Raw genomic sequence first — 21486 nt, forward strand, 5'->3', positions numbered from 1 at the left:
TGAATTGTTTTCATAGCTTTTGGGAGCCCATTCCATAGTTGTGATACTTGCGATACTTTTTTCAAAATAATATCTAGCATGTCAGTTATATCCATATACAGTGGTGGAAATAAGTATTTGATCCCTTGCTGATTTTGTAAGTTTGCCCACTGACAAAGACATGAGCAGCCCATAATTGAAGGGTAGGTTATTGGTAACAGTGAGAGATAGCACATCACAAATTAAATCCGGAAAATCACATTGTGGAAAGTATATGAATTTATTTGCATTCTGCAGAGGGAAATAAGTATTTAATCCCTCTGGCAAACAAGACCTAATACTTGGTGGCAAAACCCTTGTTGGCAAGCACAGCGGTCAGACGTCTTCTGTAGTTGATGATGAGGTTTGCACACATGTCAGGAGGAATTTTGGTCCACTCCTCTTTGCAGATCATCTCTAAATCATTAAGAATTCTGGGCTGTCGCTTGGCAACTCGCAGCTTCAGCTCCCTCCATAAGTTTTCAATGGGATTAAGGTCTGGTGACTGGCTAGGCCACTCCATGACCCTAATGTGCTTCTTCCTGAGCCACTCCTTTGTTGCCTTGGCTGTATGTTTTGGGTCATTGTCGTGCTGGAAGACCCAGCCACGACCCATTTTTAAGGCCCTGGCGGAGGGAAGGAGGTTGTCACTCAGAATTGTACGGTACATGGCCCCATCCATTCTCCCATTGATGCGGTGAAGTAGTCCTGTGCCCTTAGCAGAGAAACACCCCCAAAACATAACATTTCCACCTCCATGCTTGACAGTGGGGACGGTGTTCTTTGGGTCATAGGCAGCATTTCTCTTCCTCCAAACACGGCGAGTTGAGTTCATGCCAAAGAGCTCAATTTTTGTCTCATCTGACCACAGCACCTTCTCCCAATCACTCTCGGCATCATCCAGGTGTTCACTGGCAAACTTCAGACGGGCCGTCACATGTGCCTTCCGGAGCAGGGGGACCTTGCGGGCACTGCAGGATTGCAATCCGTTATGTCGTAATGTGTTACCAATGGTTTTCGTGGTGACAGTGGTCCCAGCTGCCTTGAGATCATTGACAAGTTCCCCCCTTGTAGTTGTAGGCTGATTTCTAACCTTCCTCATGATCAAGGATACCCCACGAGGTGAGATTTTGCGTGGAGCCCCAGATCTTTGTCGATTGACAGTCATTTTGTACTTCTTCCATTTTCTTACTATGGCACCAACAGTTGTCTCCTTCTCGCCCAGCGTCTTACTGATGGTTTTGTAGCCCATTCCAGCCTTGTGCAGGTGTATGATCTTGTCCCTGACATCCTTAGACAGCTCCTTGCTCTTGGCCATTTTGTAGAGGTTAGAGTCTGACTGATTCACTGAGTCTGTGGACAGGTGTCTTTCATACAGGTGACCATTGCCGACAGCTGTCTGTCATGCAGGTAACGAGTTGATTTGGAGCATCTACCTGGTCTGTAGGGGCCAGATCTCTTACTGGTTGGTGGGGGATCAAATACTTATTTCCCTCTGCAGAATGCAAATAAATTCATATACTTTCCACAATGTGATTTTCCGGATTTAATTTGTGATGTGCTATCTCTCACTGTTACCAATAACCTACCCTTCAATTATGGGCTGCTCATGTCTTTGTCAGTGGGCAAACTTACAAAATCAGCAAGGGATCAAATACTTATTTCCACCACTGTATAATAATAGAGAAAAGCACACTCAGAAAAAACTTCTTGGAAAAAGAGATAGTTCCTAGAAATACTTAAGTTCTTTAAAACATATTCAACATTCTTAAAAGAAGGGTGCACTTATCTCTGTGCTGCCCGATGTGTGCACACCACCCAGCAGCTGCTGCAAGATTTGGCGTAAGTCAATGTCTTTCGTCGCTAATTCCAACATAATGGCAGAATGCTGTCTGTAATGGCAGAATACCGTCTGTGTCCAACTCTGCAGGGTTTCGAGACTCACTTCATCAGGGACCTGGAATATTACTGCTTCCTGCTGCAAATAAACATCCTTTGCACCAAATGTTTGGAAATACTGCTGTGCAATCGCTCAACAGAGTTCCTGTTATTTAAGCTCCCCAGAGCCGGAAGTAAAGAGGGTGGGGTGGAAGATGACACCATAGCGCCAGCTCCAAGTCCCAACCACATGACAACAATTAGTATTCCCTGATGACGGGGAAGAGACTTCATTTTGAATAAAGTTAAAAGACTTATTAACATGATAACTGGAAAAATAAATTTTTACAACGAAATATCCAGAGGTAAATAAAATAAAATGTGGACACAAATGTTCACAACCCCCCCCCCCCCCCCCCGCCACCTTCCCTAAAGCCTATTACTTCAAGAACAACATGGTATATAGAGTGGGATATAATATAACAAAACAGTGGGTAAAAAACCAGGAGTTCCAGAGTGAAGGTGAACCAAACTTTATTGATCAGTATATTGACTCGACACAACGTTGTGTTTCGGCCAAAGGGCCTACATCAGGAGTCTAAATACTTGAGAACGATAATGATGATCCAGAATTAGCAATGTATTGTAGTGGGATACCATAGTTTTGAAAATAGCTGGCAGACCTGTAGGTAAATATCTCAGTGCATGGTTTCAAAATTGCCACATGTATACAAGTACAGAGACATATAAGAGAAAGAATTTCACCTGTCACTTGGATAATTCCAAAATGGCCTATTTCTTTTTATATGTAAAAGTTACTGTCACATGTCATCAACTAAAGAAGTTCCCATTAATTTGAAAAAATGTGCTAGCAGTTATAGATATTAACCAAAGCCACCAGAAAGTAAACAGAACTACTTCAGAATCCACAGAAAAAAAACCTGAATATTTTTCACAGAATTATTTACCCAGGAGATGACAGAACAATGAACATAAAAGAATTGCTCACATCATCTGAGTTAGCAGTTCTTGAAAGAGAAATAGACTAACAAACTATATGATATACAATCAGAATGTTTCCTCTATGTAAACTCTCTTGCGAATGGTTTAGCCCAATAATCCAGATCATCTAAACTTTCTATAAATAGCAGAAGTCTCTCCAGATGTCTCCATTTCTTAAAGAACTCCACTTTTTTCTGATAAATTTAGGCTAACAAAAATCACATCATGGAATTTTGAGGTGTTTCTAGCATAGCAAAGCAATAGTTTGTCTATGTAAAGTGACAGTCTAAAACCATAAGGAGTGTTCATGGGCTTGTAGCAGCATCAGTGAGGGTGTGGGTGCAAAGCTTTAACAGACACACAGGCATATTTTCAAAGCACTTTGGGAGGCTAAGTTCCATAGGTTTCTATGGAACTTTGGGAGGCTAAGTGCTTTGAAAATATGCCTAACAGCCACTCAGAGGAGTGCAAGTAAACCAAAACACCTTCTGGACGATATTCAGCAGTCAGCGTTTTTTTTTTTTTTAATGCTGATCGTCACCAGCCAAATTAGCCCTCAATATTCAGTGCCGGGCCATATCTGGGCACTGGTGAGGACAGCCCCTGAAGTCTGTGTGGATCCGAGCCAATATTGATCTGGAGCCCACATGAGACTGTTATGCGGACCCTGAATGAATATTAGCCAGGGCCCGCATAACTATATTTTAACTGGAAAGTACTACCAATCCCCCTCCCAGCCCTCAAAATAGCTTCCCCTCCATCTTACCCCCTCCCCAGCCTGCCAGACTCAAAGCCCTATAACCTGCTCCCCCCCCAGGGTCTAGGTAGGCACTCCTGGGCCTAGCTGTATCCCTGGTGGTCCTAGTGGGGGCGTTTGGAGACAGTACCACAAGCCTTTTGCAGCCAGCAGCCGCAAGGGCAGAAGCGAAGGGGCTTTGCTCAGGCCCCCAAAGCCCCCACTAGGATCACCAGGGATACAAGTAAGCCCAGGGGTGCCCGCACCGAAGCAGCACGCATAAGGAGCATGCTCCTTGGGCTTTGCTCCTTGGGGTGAGCGACAAAGGGCTAAGTATAGCACTGAACCAGTAAATCCTCCTCTTTTTCCCTTATTCTCAATGTGGACCTTGCACTTTTTAGATTCATTTCCTCAGATTAGGTTCTTCTTCTTCCTTCTTTCTTTCTCTTCTTCTATTTTACTGGGTGTATTTAGTACATAAGTATTGCCATATTGGGAAAGACCAAAGGTCCATCAAGCCCAGCATTCTGTTTCCAACAGTGGCCAATGCAGATCACAAATACCTGGCAAGATCCCAAAAAAGTACAAAACATTTTATACTGCTTATCCCAGAAATAGTGGATTTTCCCCAAGTCCATTTAATAATAGTATAGGGACGTTTCCTTTAGAGAGCCGTCCAAACCATTTTTAAACTCCGCTAAGCTAACTGCCTTTACCACAATCTCTGGCAACGAATTCCAGAGTTTAATTTCACGTTGAGTGAAGAAAAAGTTTCTCTGATTCGTTTTAAATTTACTACATTGTAGCTTCATCGCATGCCCCCTAATCCTAGTATTTTTGGAAAGCATAAACAGACGTTTCACATCTACCCGTTCAACTCAACTCATTATTTTATAGACCTCTATCAAAACTCCCTTCAGCCGCCTTTTCTCCAAGCTGAAGAGCCCTAGCCGCTTTACCCTTTCCTCATAGGGAAGTCGTCCCATCCCCTTTATCATTTTCGTCGTCCTTCTCTGCACCTTTTCTAATTCCACTATGGGGCTTATTTTCAAAGCACTGAGACACACAAAGTACCATAGTAATCTATGGTACTTTGTGTGTCTAAATGCTTTGAAAATGAGCCCCATTATATCTTTTTTGAGATGCGGCGACCAGAATTGAATACAATATTTGAGGTGCGGTCACACCATGGAGCGATACAAAGGCTTTATAACATCCTCATTTTTGTTTTCCATTCCTTTCCTAATAATACCTAACATTTTATTTGCTTTCTTAGCCGCAGCAGTACACTGAGCAGAAGGTTTCAACGTATCATCAATGACGACACCTAGATCCCTTTCTTGGTCTGTGACTCCTAACGTGGAACCTTGCATGACGTAGCTATAATTCAGGTTTCTCTTTCCCACATGCATCACTTTGCACTTGCTCACATTAAACGTCACCTGCCATTTAGACGCCCAGTCTCCCAGTCTCGTAAGGTCCTCTTGTAATTTTTCACAATCCTCCCGTGATTTAACGACTTTGAATAACTTTGTGTCATCAGCAAATTTAATTACCTCACTACTTACTCCCATCTCTAGGTCATTTATAAATATGTTAAAAAGCAGTGGTCCCAACACAGACCCCTGGGGAACCCCACTAACTAGCCTTCTCCATTGAGAATACTGACCATTTAACCCTACTCTCTGTTTTCTATCTTTTAACCAGTTTTTAATCCACAATAGAACACTACCTCCTATCCAATTACTCTCCAATTTCCTCTCAAGTCTTTCATGAGGTACTTTGTCAAATGCCTTCTGAAAATCCAGATACACAATATCAACTGGCTCACCTTTATCCACATGTTTGTTCACCCCTTCAAAGAAATGTAGTAGATTGGTAAGGCAAGATTTCCCTTCACTAAATCCATGTTGACTATCAGGCTTATTTTCGAAAGAGAAGGGTGCCCATCTTTCGACACAAATTGGGAGATGGGCGTCCTTCTCTCAGGGTTGCCCAAATCGGCATAATCGAATGACAATTTTAGGCGTCCTCAACTGCTTTCCGTCGCAGGGACAACCAAAGTTCCCGGGGGCGTGTCGGAAGCATACCGAAGGCGGGACTGAGGCGTGCTTAAGAGATGGGCATCCTCGGCCGATAATGGAAAAAAGAAGGGCGGCCCTGATGAGCACTTGGCCGACTTTACTTGGTCCATTTTTTTTGCGGCCAAGCCTCAAAACAGTGCCCAAACTGACCAGATGACCACCGGAGAGAATCGGGGATTACCTCCCCTTACTCCCCCAGTGGTCACTAACCCCTTCCCACTCTAAAAAAAAAAAAAAAACTTTAAAAATATTTTTTGCCAGCCTCAAATGTCATACCCAGCTCCCTGACAGCAATATGCAGGTCCCTGGAGCAGTTTTAGTGGGTGCAGAGCACTTCAGGCAGGCAGACCCAGGCCCGTCCCCCCCTACCTGTTACACTTGTGCTTGTGAGCCCTTCAAAACCCACCCAAAACCCACTGTACCCACATCTAGGTGCCCCCCTTCACCCCTAAGGGCTATGGTACTGGTGTACAGTTGTGGAGAGTGGGTTTGGGGGGAGGGCGGCTCAGCACCCAAGGTAAGGGAACTATGCACCTGGGTGCTTTTTCTGAAGTCCACTGCAGTGCCCCCTAGGGTGCCCGGTTGGTGTCCTAGCATGTCAGGGGGACCAGTGCACTACGAATGCTGGCTCCTCCCACGACCAAATGACTTGGATTTGTTTGTTTTTGAGATGGGCGTCCTTGGTTTCCATTATCACCGAAAACCGGGGACGACCATCTCTAAGGACGACCATCTCAACATTTAGGTCGACCATCTCTAAGGCCGACCTAAATGTTGAGATTTGGGCGACCCCGATCGTATTATCGAAACGAAAGATGGACACCCATCTTGTTTCAATAATATGGGTTTCCCCGCCCCTTCGTGGCGCTGTCCTGCGAGGACGTCCTCATGAAGACTATTATAAAGAACAAAATTACAGAGCATATTCAAAAGCATGGATTAATGAGACAAAGAGGGCACCGACGTCAGACTCACCGGTCTATAATTTCCCGGATCTCTTCTGGAACCTTTTTTAAAGATCGGCGTTACATTGGCCACCCTCCAATCTTTCGGTACCACACTCGATTTTAAGGATAAATTACATATTACTAACAATAGCTCCACAAGTTCATTTTTCAGTTCTATCAGTACTCTGGGATGAATACCATCCGGTCCAGATTTGCCACTCTTCAGTTTCTAGAACTGCGCCATTACATCCTCCAGGTTTACAGAGAATTCATTCAGTTTCTCCAACTCGTCAGCTTCGAATACAATTTCTGGCACCGGTATCTCTCCCAAATCTTCCTCGGTGAAGACTGAAGCAAAGAATTAATTTAACCTCTCTGCTACGGCTTTGTCTTCCCTGATCGTTCCTTTTACCCCTCTGTCATCTAGCGGTCCAACTAATTCTTTTGCCAGATTCCTGCTTTTAATATACCTAAACAAATTTTTACTATGTGTTTTTGCCTCCAACGCAATCTTTTTTTCGAAGTTCCTCTTAGCTTTCCTTATCAGCGCTTTGCATTTAGACTATTTAGAATAATGAATTGGGATGGTTCAAAAACAGGACTGGCCAAAAAGTCTTAGCAGCTCTGCAGTAGTGGGCTGAGAACCAGAGATGCTGGGCAAGTCATTTTCACTCTCCATTACCTCTGGCACAAATCAGAGATTCCAAGGGTGAACTGACTGGAAGAGTGAGATTTAAAGACCATGTGTCATGGGAAAGATAGGAGAATTATGTTAACACCTATTTCAAAAAATCCTAGTATCTCTCCTGAGGATATCATTAATTATAGACCAATAGCCTCTATACCACTTTTGACTAAAGTTATGGAGGGAATATTGGCAAATCAATTAACAGAATTTCTAAACAAGTATAATATACTGCATAGCTCACAATCAGGCTTTAGAAGCGGTTTCAGCATAGAAACAGTCTTGGCTACATTAATATCTAATATAAGGAGCGAGATTAGTGTAGGCAGAAGGGTACTACTGCTTCAGTTTGAGATGTCCAGCGCATTCGATCTGGTGGACCATGATGTTCTGTTAAGTTTGATGAGTGCTTTTGGAATATCAGGAACAGTATTTGAATGGTTCAAGGGTTTCCTCACTCAGAGATCATATCAAGCAAAAATGATGAGAAAACTCTCCAAGGTTTGGGCTCCTATCTGTGGAGTACCACAGGGCTCTCCAATGTCTCATATTTAATATACTAATGGCCCCTTTGGGCTTTAGATTGGAGTAATTGCGGATGTGTCCCTTCACTTATGTGGACAACGTAACCATCTGAATTTCGCAGGACGGATAAATTAAAGATGCTTTGTTCATGATCAAGCAGAGGCTAAAGTGCCTAGAACTATGGGCAAAAACAGTTAAATTGAAATTAAATCCTGACAAAACAGTTTTTGCTCATAAATCATCCCAGAAAACCAAATCAATATAGGAATACTAGGGCCCAGCCAAGGAACAGGTTATTCTGAGTTAGTCTTCATTGGACCAAACTTGATTTCCTTTTAAGAAAGATGCTTTGTAGTGTGGATTCAGTGTTTTCATGATGTAATTCATGTTACTCAGTCAAGATGATGTTCCTTCCTTCAGCTAAAATTGAACCTTATTTTTGAAATTTCCTTGTACATGTTATTTGACTTATCAGAGGGAAAGCTACATTTTTGTTAGTTTAACTCATTTTGAAAAATGTCTTGTAGAACATTCTGTTTGACGACAAGGAAAGCTTTCTGTTACAATGGATGATGTAAGGATTGGGGTATAAGGAGTTATAAGAATTTAATGGTACTCACTGTTGGGGTGTTTTGTTTTTGCTCCAGGCTTTTATGTGGTAATAGTTCTTCTAGTTGCTTTCTCCTCTAATGATGTCAGCTAATTAACTAGTTTAGCATTTTTTTTCTTTTTTTCTAATTTTTTATATGTCTCTGCTAGCTGGATGATGGCTTTCTTTTTCTGTTCTTACTTGTAAATTACATGATAAAATTATTAATAAAAAAATAAATAGCAAGATATATTTCTGGTTTACTTGTGTCTGAAGTGATGATTCCAGCATACACACCTCATCTTCTGGTCCTATAGGAGAAGTAATTTTAAAAAGCTCCATGTGTGGAGGGGAAGCATGCTATCTCACCCCATGTGTGTGTTGAAAGAGCTTTTTAACATTGCTGCTTCCATTCTCCGTATACACTCTAATCCCCTACCATCAGTTGTACAGTACCCCCTCCCTTTGGCATTAAGAGCCCACAACCCGCTTAACAGCCCACTTCTTGAAAACCAATACCCACTCTTAATTGCCCATCTACAAAAATCAATACTTCCCTCCCCCCAAAACAGCCCCTGCACTGAAAATCAATTACCAAACTCCTAAAGATATCCCCGGCGTCAGAGCGAAGTAAGTCCACTTGATTCTGCTCTTTTGACTCCAAGTTCCAAAATGGTACTCATGAACTTAGCAGTAATCTCAAGGTACTTATGCTAGAGGGTGGGGCAACAAATAAGGGCAGGTGTATTCTTATGGTACTACTTAGGGGGACAAGCCTTGGGGCAGGTGTAAATGCCAATGTCCAAACTTTTTACTAGTGATGTGTATTGCCCTTGTAAAATGGGAACTACAAGTCACTATTGTAGGCCCATCCAAACCACTTTCTCTTCGCACCCTCACCAGGTCCCCTCACCATCTAGGTGTAGTATGGATGGCAACTTTCTACCTTTACAAGTGTATGAACATCTACATTGTTTAATAGTTAATTACACTTGGAGAACCTTCTAAAATAAGGGCCTAAGCTAGTGGTGTGCTGGAGCTAGCTCGCACCGGCTCGCAAGAGCCGATTGTTAATCTTTCTGACATCTTGTGAGCCGGTTATTGAGGCAGGGCGAGCCAGTTCACCTCTCCTCCCCCTAAGCCACAGGGTCCCAGCACATCCCTAAAGGCAGCCACCCTGATGGTCTCTAGTGGATCCTTTAGGGCAGGAAAAATCCCCAATGTTTCCTGCCCGCTGCTGGCGCTGACCCTCCACTGCCACATCGCTCTTTAAAAATGGCTGCCGAGATTTCCAGCGGTGGCCTTATAAGAAGGCCACCCTTGTAAGTCTTGGTAGCCATTTTAAAGATGATGCAGCAGCGGAGGGTCAGCACCGGCAGCGGGCAGGAAAGACTGGGGATCCTTCCTGCCCTGAAGAATCCATTAGACTACCAGGATGGCTACCTTTAGATATGTGCTGGGACCCTGCGGCTCGGGGGACCGAGGGAGTGGGGAGGAGGCCTGAAGTAGGTGGGGTGAGGACCGTAGGGAGGATACTCAAAAAAGCATTTTCAAACATGGCAGCTTGTGCATACTGATGTGCACAGTACAGAGGAAGTGTAATAATGGAATAAATTTTCACAGGGGAGCGGGGAGGAGGTCTGGAATAGCCTAGGTGAGGTGAGGTGGGTTGGGGAGGATACTGTAAAAAAAAAAAGTTGAATTTTCAAACATGCCGGCATGTGCATACACATACAGAGGAAGTGTAATAAAGAAATGACTTTTCATAGGTACAGTAATAATTTGTTAGATACCGTGGAGGGGCTGGTTACAGGGACGCCCTAACCCTGTTATATTGGTGCAGAGATTTTTTTTCTCCTGGTAAAGTGCTTCTAAAACAGACATCATGTTATGAGAATCAGGTGCTCAACATTCAGAGTTTCTATCTATTTATTTACTTATTTATGCCATTTTATCCCACAGTAAACATGAATTAGATTGGAACCTGGGAGCATTTAAAAAACTTTTTATTTTTCTTGGAGAGAGTAATGCATTGCCCTCCCCCCCCCCCCAGGCTCTCTCCCCGTGTATAGCCAGCTCTGTAATTTGGGAGGGGGGCGCAGAGGTGGATAGGGGTGGCGCAGGGGTGGACCAGGGAGAGAGCCTGCTGTTAAAAATTTACCAACACACCACTGGCCTAAGCGTAGACGTAAAGTAAGAAATCAGCAGTGGTAGCCAGGGAGGGAAAGGTTGGTGGGTGTTTCTGCCCCCCTCCCCACCAAGGAAGATGTTCTGATTATCCTGAAGTGTATGCTGAAAGTTATCCTACCTTTCTAACTTGTGGAACACTGAGCCTTCCTGTTCCAGATGCAAAAGCAGATGATTTTTGATGCTTATATGTTTCTTTAGTTTTATTTTTGACCTGAAAACAACAAAAAGAACAAACGTGTCACTTCATTTCAACTAAACCAACTATCTATTTTAAAACAAAAATTAATTTATTTTAAATGCAATGAAAAATAATATTAATAAAACACATTTTAAAAAATGGGTACACATCGGGCTAGATTTATTAACATATGGTAACAATTAGCATGTGCTAAAATGATTAACACAAGTAGCATAATGGTTAGTGCAGTGAGAGGTCGCGACAGCCATTTTACAAAGGAGCCGCAAGAGGCAGGAGTGAGGGGGCTGCGCTCCTGCCCCCAATGACCCCGCTGGGCCACCAGGAATGTAGGTAAGCCCAGGGACTTACCTTCATGGGGTGGGGGATGGGGTCTTAATGCAGGATGGGGAGAGGGAAGAAGGGAAAAAAGGGACATTGGTGGAGGGGCAAGATGGTGCTCAAGGTTCTTTTGTGGGGGGTTTTTTAAGAAAGAAAATGTTATGCAGCCCTGGCCTGTTATTGGCCAGGCCTGCATAAGCTCTGGCAGTCTGCCCCAAATTATCCCCCTCGATATTCAGTGCCGGTGCCCAAACATGGCCCAGCACTAAATATCGGGTTAATTTAGCCAGTGACAATAAGTGTTTAAGAAACGCTGACAGCTACTGGTTCAATATTGGAGGGGGGGGGGATTAGATTCTGAGCCCATTAAGAACAGAGAAAAGTACCTGTATATAATATGCAAACTGTTTGGTTGCACCACAGAAAGGCAGTATATGAAATGCATAATCCATACCCATATCCACTTAAAAAATCTGAAGTGGTCACAAAGAAAAATCAGGGAATAAACAAATAAAACACTGGAAGAGTAAGTCACTGGTGGGTTCTAAACAAAAGTAGCTAAAGTCAAAAAATCATAGGTCCTAAGCAGAAGAGAACAATATAGAAAATACAGAGCTAATAAATCAGAAATGTAAGCCAAACTGCAAGCTACACATGAACTAGGCAGCCCAAATGAGGGCAATATTCATTTACTCCTGAGAAAACCCAGACCAACAGTAGTTTTTTAGGGTGGACATGAACTGCTTAAAAGAAAATTCAAGTCAAGAAGTAAGTTTGTTTCACAAGGTTGGGGATATTACACAGAAGCAGGAATTGAGGATACTATCCAATCTAACTCTAAGATGGGAAGAGACAGTAAGCAGATTTTGTTGTTAAGAGCAAAGCGTTCTCTGCAGCGAACATGGAATCAACAAACTTGAAAGAAAAAATGGAAGATCAACATAATTAACCTAGTGGGTAATAGTAAATATCTTGAATAGAACCTAGTAGGATACTGGAAACCAGTGCTTGGCCTGAAGAAGAGGAATGACATGCTCATATTTCCTTTTGACTAATAGCAGTGGCAAGATCACGTGATGCTTTGAGCTGCACAGACGTGCGGGTGTAGCTCTGGCCCCCGAAGCACATCTCTTTGATATTTACCTTGCTTCCTCGACTGTATTTGGGCAAAAATCAGCAGTACTGCAGCTTTGTAGCTTATGGACAAGTTTCTGAAAAACTGATGGCGTCTATATCGGCTAAAGATGAAAAGCAAGGAGTGGATAAGGCACGCGGGGTACTCAACAATATGGCAGAGGGTACCGCGGGAAGCGCTACTGTTTTTTCTGATGCACAAATTGCCTGCTGCCAGTGAACAGGAAGTGGGGTCCTGGGTGCACAGGGGCTGTGGCACCAGAATAACCAAGGAGGAGCAGCCCTCTTGCCACTAACTCTTCTTAGGAGCCAGTAATGCTGATGCCCGAGAGCTCCCGGCACTGTGCATAGAAGGGGACCAATGTTGATGCTGCTTGACCTTTACCCAATGCCTGACTTCAGGATTCTTCAGTGCCAAAGTGTTGAATCAACACTCATTCTCGGTGTCGGGTCCAATGCAGATCGGTCCTGGGGCCTGCTAATAGTGCCTGACATAAAGGAAGGTGGAGACCTCCTTGATGCCAGTGCACTTCCGGTATCAGACACAGCCCTGGCAGCCATTGTGGTCAGTGCTTCCAATGCTGATGTTGATGGAACAGACTTCGAGGACCCAAAAAATTCCTTCTGGCAGACCTGACATGCTTTGTGTGTTCTTTTCTGAATTTTAAAGCAAAAAACACAGCTAGATGGGTCATGATCCGGCCCCAGACACCCCACACACTAACTGTGTGTGTCAGTGCTAAAAATCTGTGTATCTCTTGAAGCCACTGGAGGTCTTCTGGAGCATGGCAAAAAGAACACCAGCTATATCAAAAGGCTCAATGATGAGGCCAAAAAGGGCTTACCTCCAATTGAGTTTGGTACTCTAGCCTAAGAGGGCCTCAGGAGTCATGAAAAAACAAAGAAAACCTAATAGTGCTGAAACAAACTAAAAGAAAAAAGGGAGGGACAGAACAAAAAATACAAGGGAAAATGAAAACAAAGAGACCTAACTAGGAAGGCACAAATTTAGTGAAAAAAGAGCATTGAGGGGGAGATGTGCAAGACACAATGTCCCTGCTCTGCAGAAAAAACTAGACTGAGGGTCCCGCACTCACATGTTGGGCAGGAAACCACTTGCACATACACGGTGGGACTGTTGCCAAAAGTCTCTTAAAGATATACAGTAGTGCGCTAGGCTCCATCAGGATGACATCACCCATGTTTAAGAATACTACTACCCTGCTTGTCTTTGGAGAAATTATCATATAAAGACAATGGGGTCAATATTCAGTCGGTGACAGTTAGTGTTTTGCTGACCACCGCTGGCATTATTCCCAGATATTCAATGTTGGGTCATGTCTGGGCTTTGGCACTGAATATCTGGTTTATGCGGCGCCAGCTAACACAGAACTGAAACATCCACAGGTTAACTGCATAAAGATAGGACCGTGTTTTATGGGTTCCCATTTATGCGGTTACCCTGGCCCATTAAGTGCTGAGTATCGGCACTTAACCGGCCAAGTGCCAACTCCGCCCCCAGAATGCCCCCCAAAATAGCTGGCTTTTACTTAGGAGTAACCGCTATTTTTTAGTGGTGATAACTGCTTAAGTGCAGCTGAAAATTAGCAGATAGCCCCAAACATGTGGTTTAACTGGTCTGTGGCTGTTTCTGGCAGGTTAAATCATTTTGAATACTGACCAAAATATTTTTTAGATCAATATTTCCATACTATGACGTGTGATGATTTTATATAGTTGAGATGAGAAGACTTTGACCTGCATGATGTCTAGACAGTCTCCCAACCATTATGAGCACAATTAATAATACCAAATTGGGATAAGGTAGATTACGGTATGCCGCCCCTACCAATCGAGACAGCTTTTGCTCTTGGCATAAATTCATTTTTTCCTAGGTGGATTACAAGCATACAAATAGAATCATAAGTATGGTGGTTCCCCTTCATAGGAGCACCAGGGTGTTTAAGAGAAAAATAAGTGGATTCGGGATAAAACACCCACAGCTTACTATAAAGAAACTGACAGCAATACAGTTGTGGAATAATTATAAAACTATCCACATTAGTGAAAAGAATGCATGTACTTTTTGCAATGCAGACTTTGCTAGATTTTCAAATTAAAATTATGCATGCAGTTTCACTTTGCAAATTATCCCAGGAAAACTATGCATAAACTTTATTTGAACCACATAAATTTACTGCTCCCCAACCCCATCCACAGGAACATCTCTGCCTGCAAAAGTACATTCTTACAGGCTGTATATTCATACCTGTGGGTAATTTCATAAAAGTTCATTTCTGTGAGTAAAGCACTGCCTGACCTGTATAAATGGCTTTGGGAATTACACATTCTAAGAACAAGCAGGCACATAAAGATGAAGGAAAAAACAAGACTACATTCTGAAATACAGATATTGTTGCCTTTAGAGTAATAACAGGAAAATTATCAGTCATTTACACAGGCAAACAATCTACCCGGATAACCTGTTTGAAAATTGCCTGCCTCTGTCCAGGGTACAAAACAGTTGTAGGCTGCCATCAGAAACATACTTTGAACTGGATTTTAAAAAAATGAATTCCTGGGCAAAGGGGAAGAAAGCTTAGGTCAAGAGAGTAAAACAAATCTTCTTATCTGTTAACTAGTCATCTCTATTGACAAACAGGGTTGAGTCATGCACACAAGAGAATGCAGAAGTTTCTTCAGCAACTCAGTTTTGTTTTTTTCACTCTGGATGGAAAACAAAGTTCCACCATAACTTTTGAGAAGTTATTACTTCTATCTTTATCAACATTGTTCTTCATCCTTTTTTCTACTTAAAAAAAATGTAAGAAAAAAAATTCAGCATGTCACAATAGTCCAGTTTCCATTTCTGCCCACGATGTGGCAGAAAGATCTAGAACTTTAATACTCATTCAACATCTGGGGATGGGACGACTTAAGGAGGCTAGGGCTATTCAGCTTGGAGAAGAGATGGCTGAGGGGAGACATGATAGAGGTATATAAAATAATGAGTGGAGTGGAACAGGTGGATGTGAAGCGTCTGTTCATGCTTTCCAAAAATACTAGGACTAGGGGGCATGCGATGAAACTACAGTGTAGTAAATTTAAAACAAATCAGAGAACATTTTTCTTCACCCAACGTATAATTAAACTCTGGAATTCGTTGCCGGAGAAAGTGGTGAAGGCGGTTAGCTTAGCAGAGTTTAAAAAGAGGTTGGACGGTTTCCTAAAGGACAAGTCCATAAACCGCTACTAAATGGACTTGTGAAAAATCCACAATTCCAGGAATAACATGTATAGAATGTTTGTACGTTTGGGAAGCTTGCCAGGTGCCCTTGGCCTGGATTGGCCGCTGTCGTGGACAGGATGCTGGGCTCGATGGACCCTTGGTCTTTTCCCAGTATGGCATTACTTATGTACTTATCTCTTATTTGCTTAGACTGTGAATATAAGCAAGCCAAATATAAGCACTGTACTTATAATGTCGTTTCTCTCCCCCCCCCCCCCCCCCCCCAAATCAGGATACACAGCCTCAATCATTTCTGCAATTATGAGGAAAAGATAGCTTTCTCTTGATGCAGAACAAGGACAAGAAATCTGCTGGTTTTATAAATTCTACCAGATCATCCTTGCTGAAATGATCAGACACCTCCAGGCACAGTGACTCCAAAAGTCCACATACCTGAACCTGGAGGTTACCAGGCCCAAAGTGCAATGTCTTTTGAATGGTCACAAAGGCTTGAGAAGAAGCAGTTATATACAACTCCTTCCCAGATACAGGAGAAGATGACACATGTCAATGATGAAAGCACATCTATGCACCGAATTTATCATTCATTTCCACTGCGCTCTAATGATTCTACACATCACTGCAGGAGAACTGTCACATCACACTGCTACTGCATAAACTGCCAGTGCAGTTCTAGCTCAAACCTCATCCATCTCACTTATTCACAGAGGCTCTCCTGCACAATCTACTTGCTTAACTCATGGCATCTTTACACCAGTTCTGGTCACAGTAGAAGATGCATCATCCCTGCCAACTTTGTTGCCTCTTCCATAGCAATCTCACTCCTTTTTGCAGATGTCAAGGATTTCATTGTATTGTAAAGAGCTGCTAAAAGTTCACTACCTAGTGCAATGCCTTCTTAATCTACTGGTGTGACTTCTGTGCAGAGAGACATACAAATATCTCAAGATCTTATTGTGTCTCTTTCTATTCCGATTCAGAGCCTGAAACAGTGCATTCACTACCACCATCTTCCACTGGCTCTGACATTTCCACAGAAATCCTGCAAAAATTTCTTAGAATCTAATCTGTACAAGCCAAACAGAGAGGGTAACCAGCATATATAGAAAGTATACAAACAAAAAAGAGCAAAATACAAGGCTATATGCAGGAGTTTTTTCCTTTATTGCGGCTGTTATTTTCACAAGGCACGCTTGGCTTTAAAGAATCTCTCCGTTCCCGTTCGGAGGTATTGGATTCATATATTGTTTACATAATTTACATCCAATCTCTGACCCCTGAGGCCGAAACACGGCTTGTGTCGGGTCATTTATCAATAAAATACTCCTGTTGTCTCAGTCTTGAAGGCCCAGTGTTGCTCCTTTTTGTTTGTTTAGAATCTAATCTGCCTGAATCCTCTTGAGGCAGAGGAATACTCAACGGCAATTCTGTCTGACATTTCTCCTTTTCTAACAAAAAGGAATTCAGTTCTCCTGGCTCTGCTATCTGACCTTTTCAATGCTTCCTTAGAGTCTGGAGTGGTCCCAGGGGACTGGAGAAAGGTGGATGTGATCCTTCTCCACTAAAGTGGAAGTAAGGAGGAGGTTGGAAACTACAGGCCAGTTAGTCTGACCTCTGTGGTGAGTTAACTAATGGAAATGCTTCTAACATAGAGGATACTGAGGTTTCTGGATGCAATGGATTGCAGGACCCAAGACAACCTGATTTCACTAGAGGTAGCTCTTGCCAGACAAATCTGATTAATTTCTTTGACTGGGTGACCAGACAGTTGAATCAAAGGAGAATGATGTAGTGTACTTAGATTTTAGCAATGCCTTTGACACAGTTCTGCAAAGACATCTTATAAATAAACTGAGTGCACTCAGGATGGGTAACTGAGTTAGAAACTGGATGAGTAGAAGGCAACAAGGTGGTAAATGAGAGTTCACTCTGAGAAAAAAGGAATGTTACTAATGGTGTAACACAGGGATTGGGCCTTGGCCTTGCTCTTAACATTCTTGTGAGTGATGATGTAGAGGGGATGTCTGGTAAGGTTTGCCTCTTTGCTGACGATATCAAAATCTGTAATAAGGTAGATACTAGGAGTATCTACCTTATTACATATTTTGATATCGTTGAGTATTCTTCTGCCATGTGAATAGCATGAGGAGGGACCTAGCAACCTTGAAGAATGATCTTGAATTTGGCAGCTAAGATTTAATGATTTAGAAAAAGGCAAAAACCCAAAGTAACAGTACAGTGTAGGGGGTAAAGTATTTCTGTGCATGAAAAAAGAGCAAAACTTGGGGATGACCATATCTGCAGATCTTAAAGTGGCCAAACAGGTAGAAAAGGCCATCCAAGTTTCCAAGTTTGTTTCTCATATTCTGCAATATTGGTGATTTCATCTGAGTATTTTACAAATGTATTTTAAAAATAAGAAGAAAAGAAAGAAAATATTCTTAAAAGAAGGGAGATTCTCACTTTAATCTCAACATATCACATCCTCTACCGATGTTCCCCTGCCTGAACAGATCATCAGTGCTCTGAGAAAAAGAAAGATCAGCCCCCAATTGATTTGTCAAAAAAATACATCTTGAGCACTCTTTTAAATTTTTGATAGGATGGCTCCATTCGTTTGTAAGATAGCAGATTATTTCATTGGGCTGGTCCCACCTGGTCCCACCATGTGAAAATTGAAGAACAAATGGTGTCAAAACAAATATGTTGAAAAGATGGTACGACTAGGAGATTGTGTTGTGATAATTTCAAGGAATGAAATAGGTGGATATGGTTCTAATACTTGGGATAGGAACAGTGGCAAACATGGATAACATATTTTATGCACTAAGGTAATATTTAATAGGGTATTCTTGCTGAGAGCGGCAAACAATGTTCTTGGCTGGGAACAGAGCTAACACAATCTCATCGCTTGGCTCTCGTTAGCATTTTACTGCAGTATTTTGTATTAATTGTAACTGTGTGATATTCCTAAGACAGAGACCCGAGTAAAGAGCATTATAATAATCCAGTTACCCTAATACCAAAGAGTGAAGCAAATGCTGTAGAGCTTTTAGATCAAAGCAGTGTTTTACTATACAAAGTTGTAGAAACATTTCTGAACTAACAAGGAGATATGTGTGAGATAATTTAATTAGTCATCGATAATGACTCCTAGTATTCTGACAGAGTGAACATCATCAATGTATACACCTTTAATTGTAAGGGGTAACAAGAGGGGTCTATCTGTGGTTTGTGAAAAAAACATGGCTTTTGTCTTGTCTGAGTTGTATTTTATTTTATTTCTCCTCAACCAAAGCACAATTTGGTCCAACTTATCAATCAAATTGGTGGTGGCATGAGGTGGAGATAGATCAAATGTACACAAAATCTGAATATCATCAGCATAGATGAAGGATGTTAACTCCAATGTTTGGATAAGAATTGCCAATGGTGCCATAAATGTATGTAGGAGCCAAATGGAGCCTTGTGAAACTCTGCAGACAAGTGAATAGCTGGGAAAAGGTAGTGAAACCTAAAAAGGCAGTCTCAATGGAATGATCCCTAAGAAAGCCTGTTTGATTAGCATGCAATGGCAAATGACAGGGATGCTTGAGTGCATACTGAGAGACAGCAGGAAAAAAAAAGAGATAATAGTGTTTCTGTATATCTCTGGTGAGACCTATAGGGGTGTTTCCCTGTATCTCACATTTGTTAGGCCTAGTTAGGCCATGAACCATCTTTTCTAAAACATGAATTCTGCATTACTTCCTGGCTGCATTATGTTGGCTGGCATCATTCAAGGACATGCTGTTTTCTTTAATTTGCTCTCCGCTTTATCTCCTAGGAAGTTGTAAAGGAGAGAGAGCTTTCAGGCACACAGGGCCTCCAGTATCTTGTGTAAGGAGTAATATGCACTACAAGACACAAATAAGGTAATGTTTGCTGTTTTCCATGGTGGCAAGACTACTACTGATAAGGTGGTCATTCTGGAAGCCCAAGGCCTCTCATTGTCATGACCACATGTAACCTGCTGGACAGAAGTATACGGTTCCTGATTGGTCCCTGATTGTAACCTGGGGACCCAGAGGGCAGTGCCAACCCTGAACTGAGAGAGAGGAGTTGGTCTAGCAAGAGAGAAGAGAAGATCTGGTGGTGTCAACATCTCTGTGAAGAGAGACTGAATTGCCAGAATACCTGTGAACTGTATCTCGCTGTGCTGAGTGCAGCACAAGGCTAAAGCGAAGAGCTGATTCACGGCTTCCAACAGACTGAGTATCCAGCTGCTTTCCAAAGCAAATACCTTGAACTAAATCTGATACTGTCAGAGGGCTTGCAGGGAACTCTGCTTGAACCCTAAAGAGGAATCAATTAACCACTACATATGGACACCGAAACTGTGGACCACAAGGGTGAGAGAAAGGGATTTCCTCTGTGGTTCAGGGTTAGCCAGTTTTGGTCTTTGCCAGCGAAGGATTGGTTAGCTCAGGCAAATGGTCTAGTCTAATATAGCTTCTGAGTTAGGTGATTTCTTCTCAGGATAATATTGTTGTGTAGTTATACATATACATACATACATATATATATATATAGATATATAGAGAGATTTTTTTGTGCAATTATCAGTGCTCTACATGTATATTTTATATCTTGCTTGCCATTTTCTTATTTACACACACAGAGATATAGATATATAGATATACAATAAATCATTTCCACATTGGCATTATTCCTTCATTGGGGACAGCTTGCCTACAGACCCCATTGAGAGTACTGTGTACAATTCTGGAAACCATATCATCAAAAAGATATAAACAGAATGGAGTTGATCCAGAGGATGGCTATTAAAATGGACAGTGGTCTTCATCACAAAGCATATAGGGACAGACAGACAAATGAAAATGGAGTAGATATAGCACCGATCATGGAAGAGAGTGTGTATAAACAACTTGAAAAGCTAAAGGTGGACAAAGCCGTGGGACCGGACGGGATCCACCCCAGGATATTAAAGGAGCTCAGAGAGGTTCTGGCGGGTCCTCTTAAAGATTTGTTTAATAAATCATTGGAAACGGGAGCGGTTCCGTGGGATTGGAGAACGGCGGATGTGGTCCCTCTTCACAAAAGTGGTGATAGGGAAGAAGCTGGAAACTACAGGCCGGTAAGCCTCACTTCGGTTATTGGAAAAGTAATAGAAGCGATGCTGAAGGAAAGGATAGTGAATTTCCTGGAAGCCAATAAGTTGCAAGATCCGAGACAACATGGTTTTACCAAAGGGAAATCGTGCCAAATGAATCTCATTGAATTCTTTGACTGGGTAGCTGGAGAATTAAATCAGGGATGTGCTATAGATGTAATCTACCTAGATTTCATCAAAGCTTTTGACACGGTTCCCCACAGGAGGCTCTTGAACAAACTGGACGGGCTGAAGATAGAACCCGAAGTGGTGAACTGGATTAGGAACTGGTTGACGGACAGACGCCAGAGGGTGGTGGTAAATGGAATTCGCTCGGATGAGGGAAAGGTGAGTAGTGGAATGCCTCAGGGATCGGTGTTGGGACCGATTCTGTTCAATATATTTGTGAGTGACATTGCTGAAAGGTTAGAAGGTAAAGTTTGCCTTTTTGCACATGATACTAAGATTTGTAACAGAGTGGACACCCGGGAGGGAGTGGAAAACATGAAAAAGGATATGAGGAAGCTAGAAGAATGGTCTACGGTTTGGCAATTAAAATTCAATGTGAAGAAATGCAAAGTGATGCACTTAGGGAGTAGAAATCCACGGGAGACGTATATGTAAGGCGGTGAGTCTGATAGGTACCGACGAGGAGAGGGATCTTGGGGTGATAATATCTGAGGATCTGAAGGCGATGAAACAGTGTGACAAGGCGGTGGCCGTAAGTAGAAGGTTGCTAGGCTGTATAGAGAGGGCAATGACCAGCAGAAGAAAATAGG

General features: G+C 42.4%; 1 protein-coding gene across 1 annotated transcript in view; it reads right to left on the minus strand.

Annotated features, from left to right (window-relative positions):
• STPG2 (sperm tail PG-rich repeat containing 2) overlaps nt 1–21486 on the minus strand; it is an 873622-nt gene that overhangs the window by 434711 nt on the left and 417425 nt on the right. Inside the window, exon 10 of the mRNA XM_030190712.1 lies at nt 10773–10865. Within this exon, the coding sequence (XP_030046572.1) occupies nt 10773–10865 (93 nt within the window). The remainder of the gene's footprint in view (nt 1–10772; nt 10866–21486) is intronic.

The sequence above is a fragment of the Microcaecilia unicolor genome, chromosome 2 (genome assembly GCF_901765095.1).
Source record: "Microcaecilia unicolor chromosome 2, aMicUni1.1, whole genome shotgun sequence".
In the NCBI taxonomy this organism is placed as follows: domain Eukaryota; kingdom Metazoa; phylum Chordata; class Amphibia; order Gymnophiona; family Siphonopidae; genus Microcaecilia; species Microcaecilia unicolor.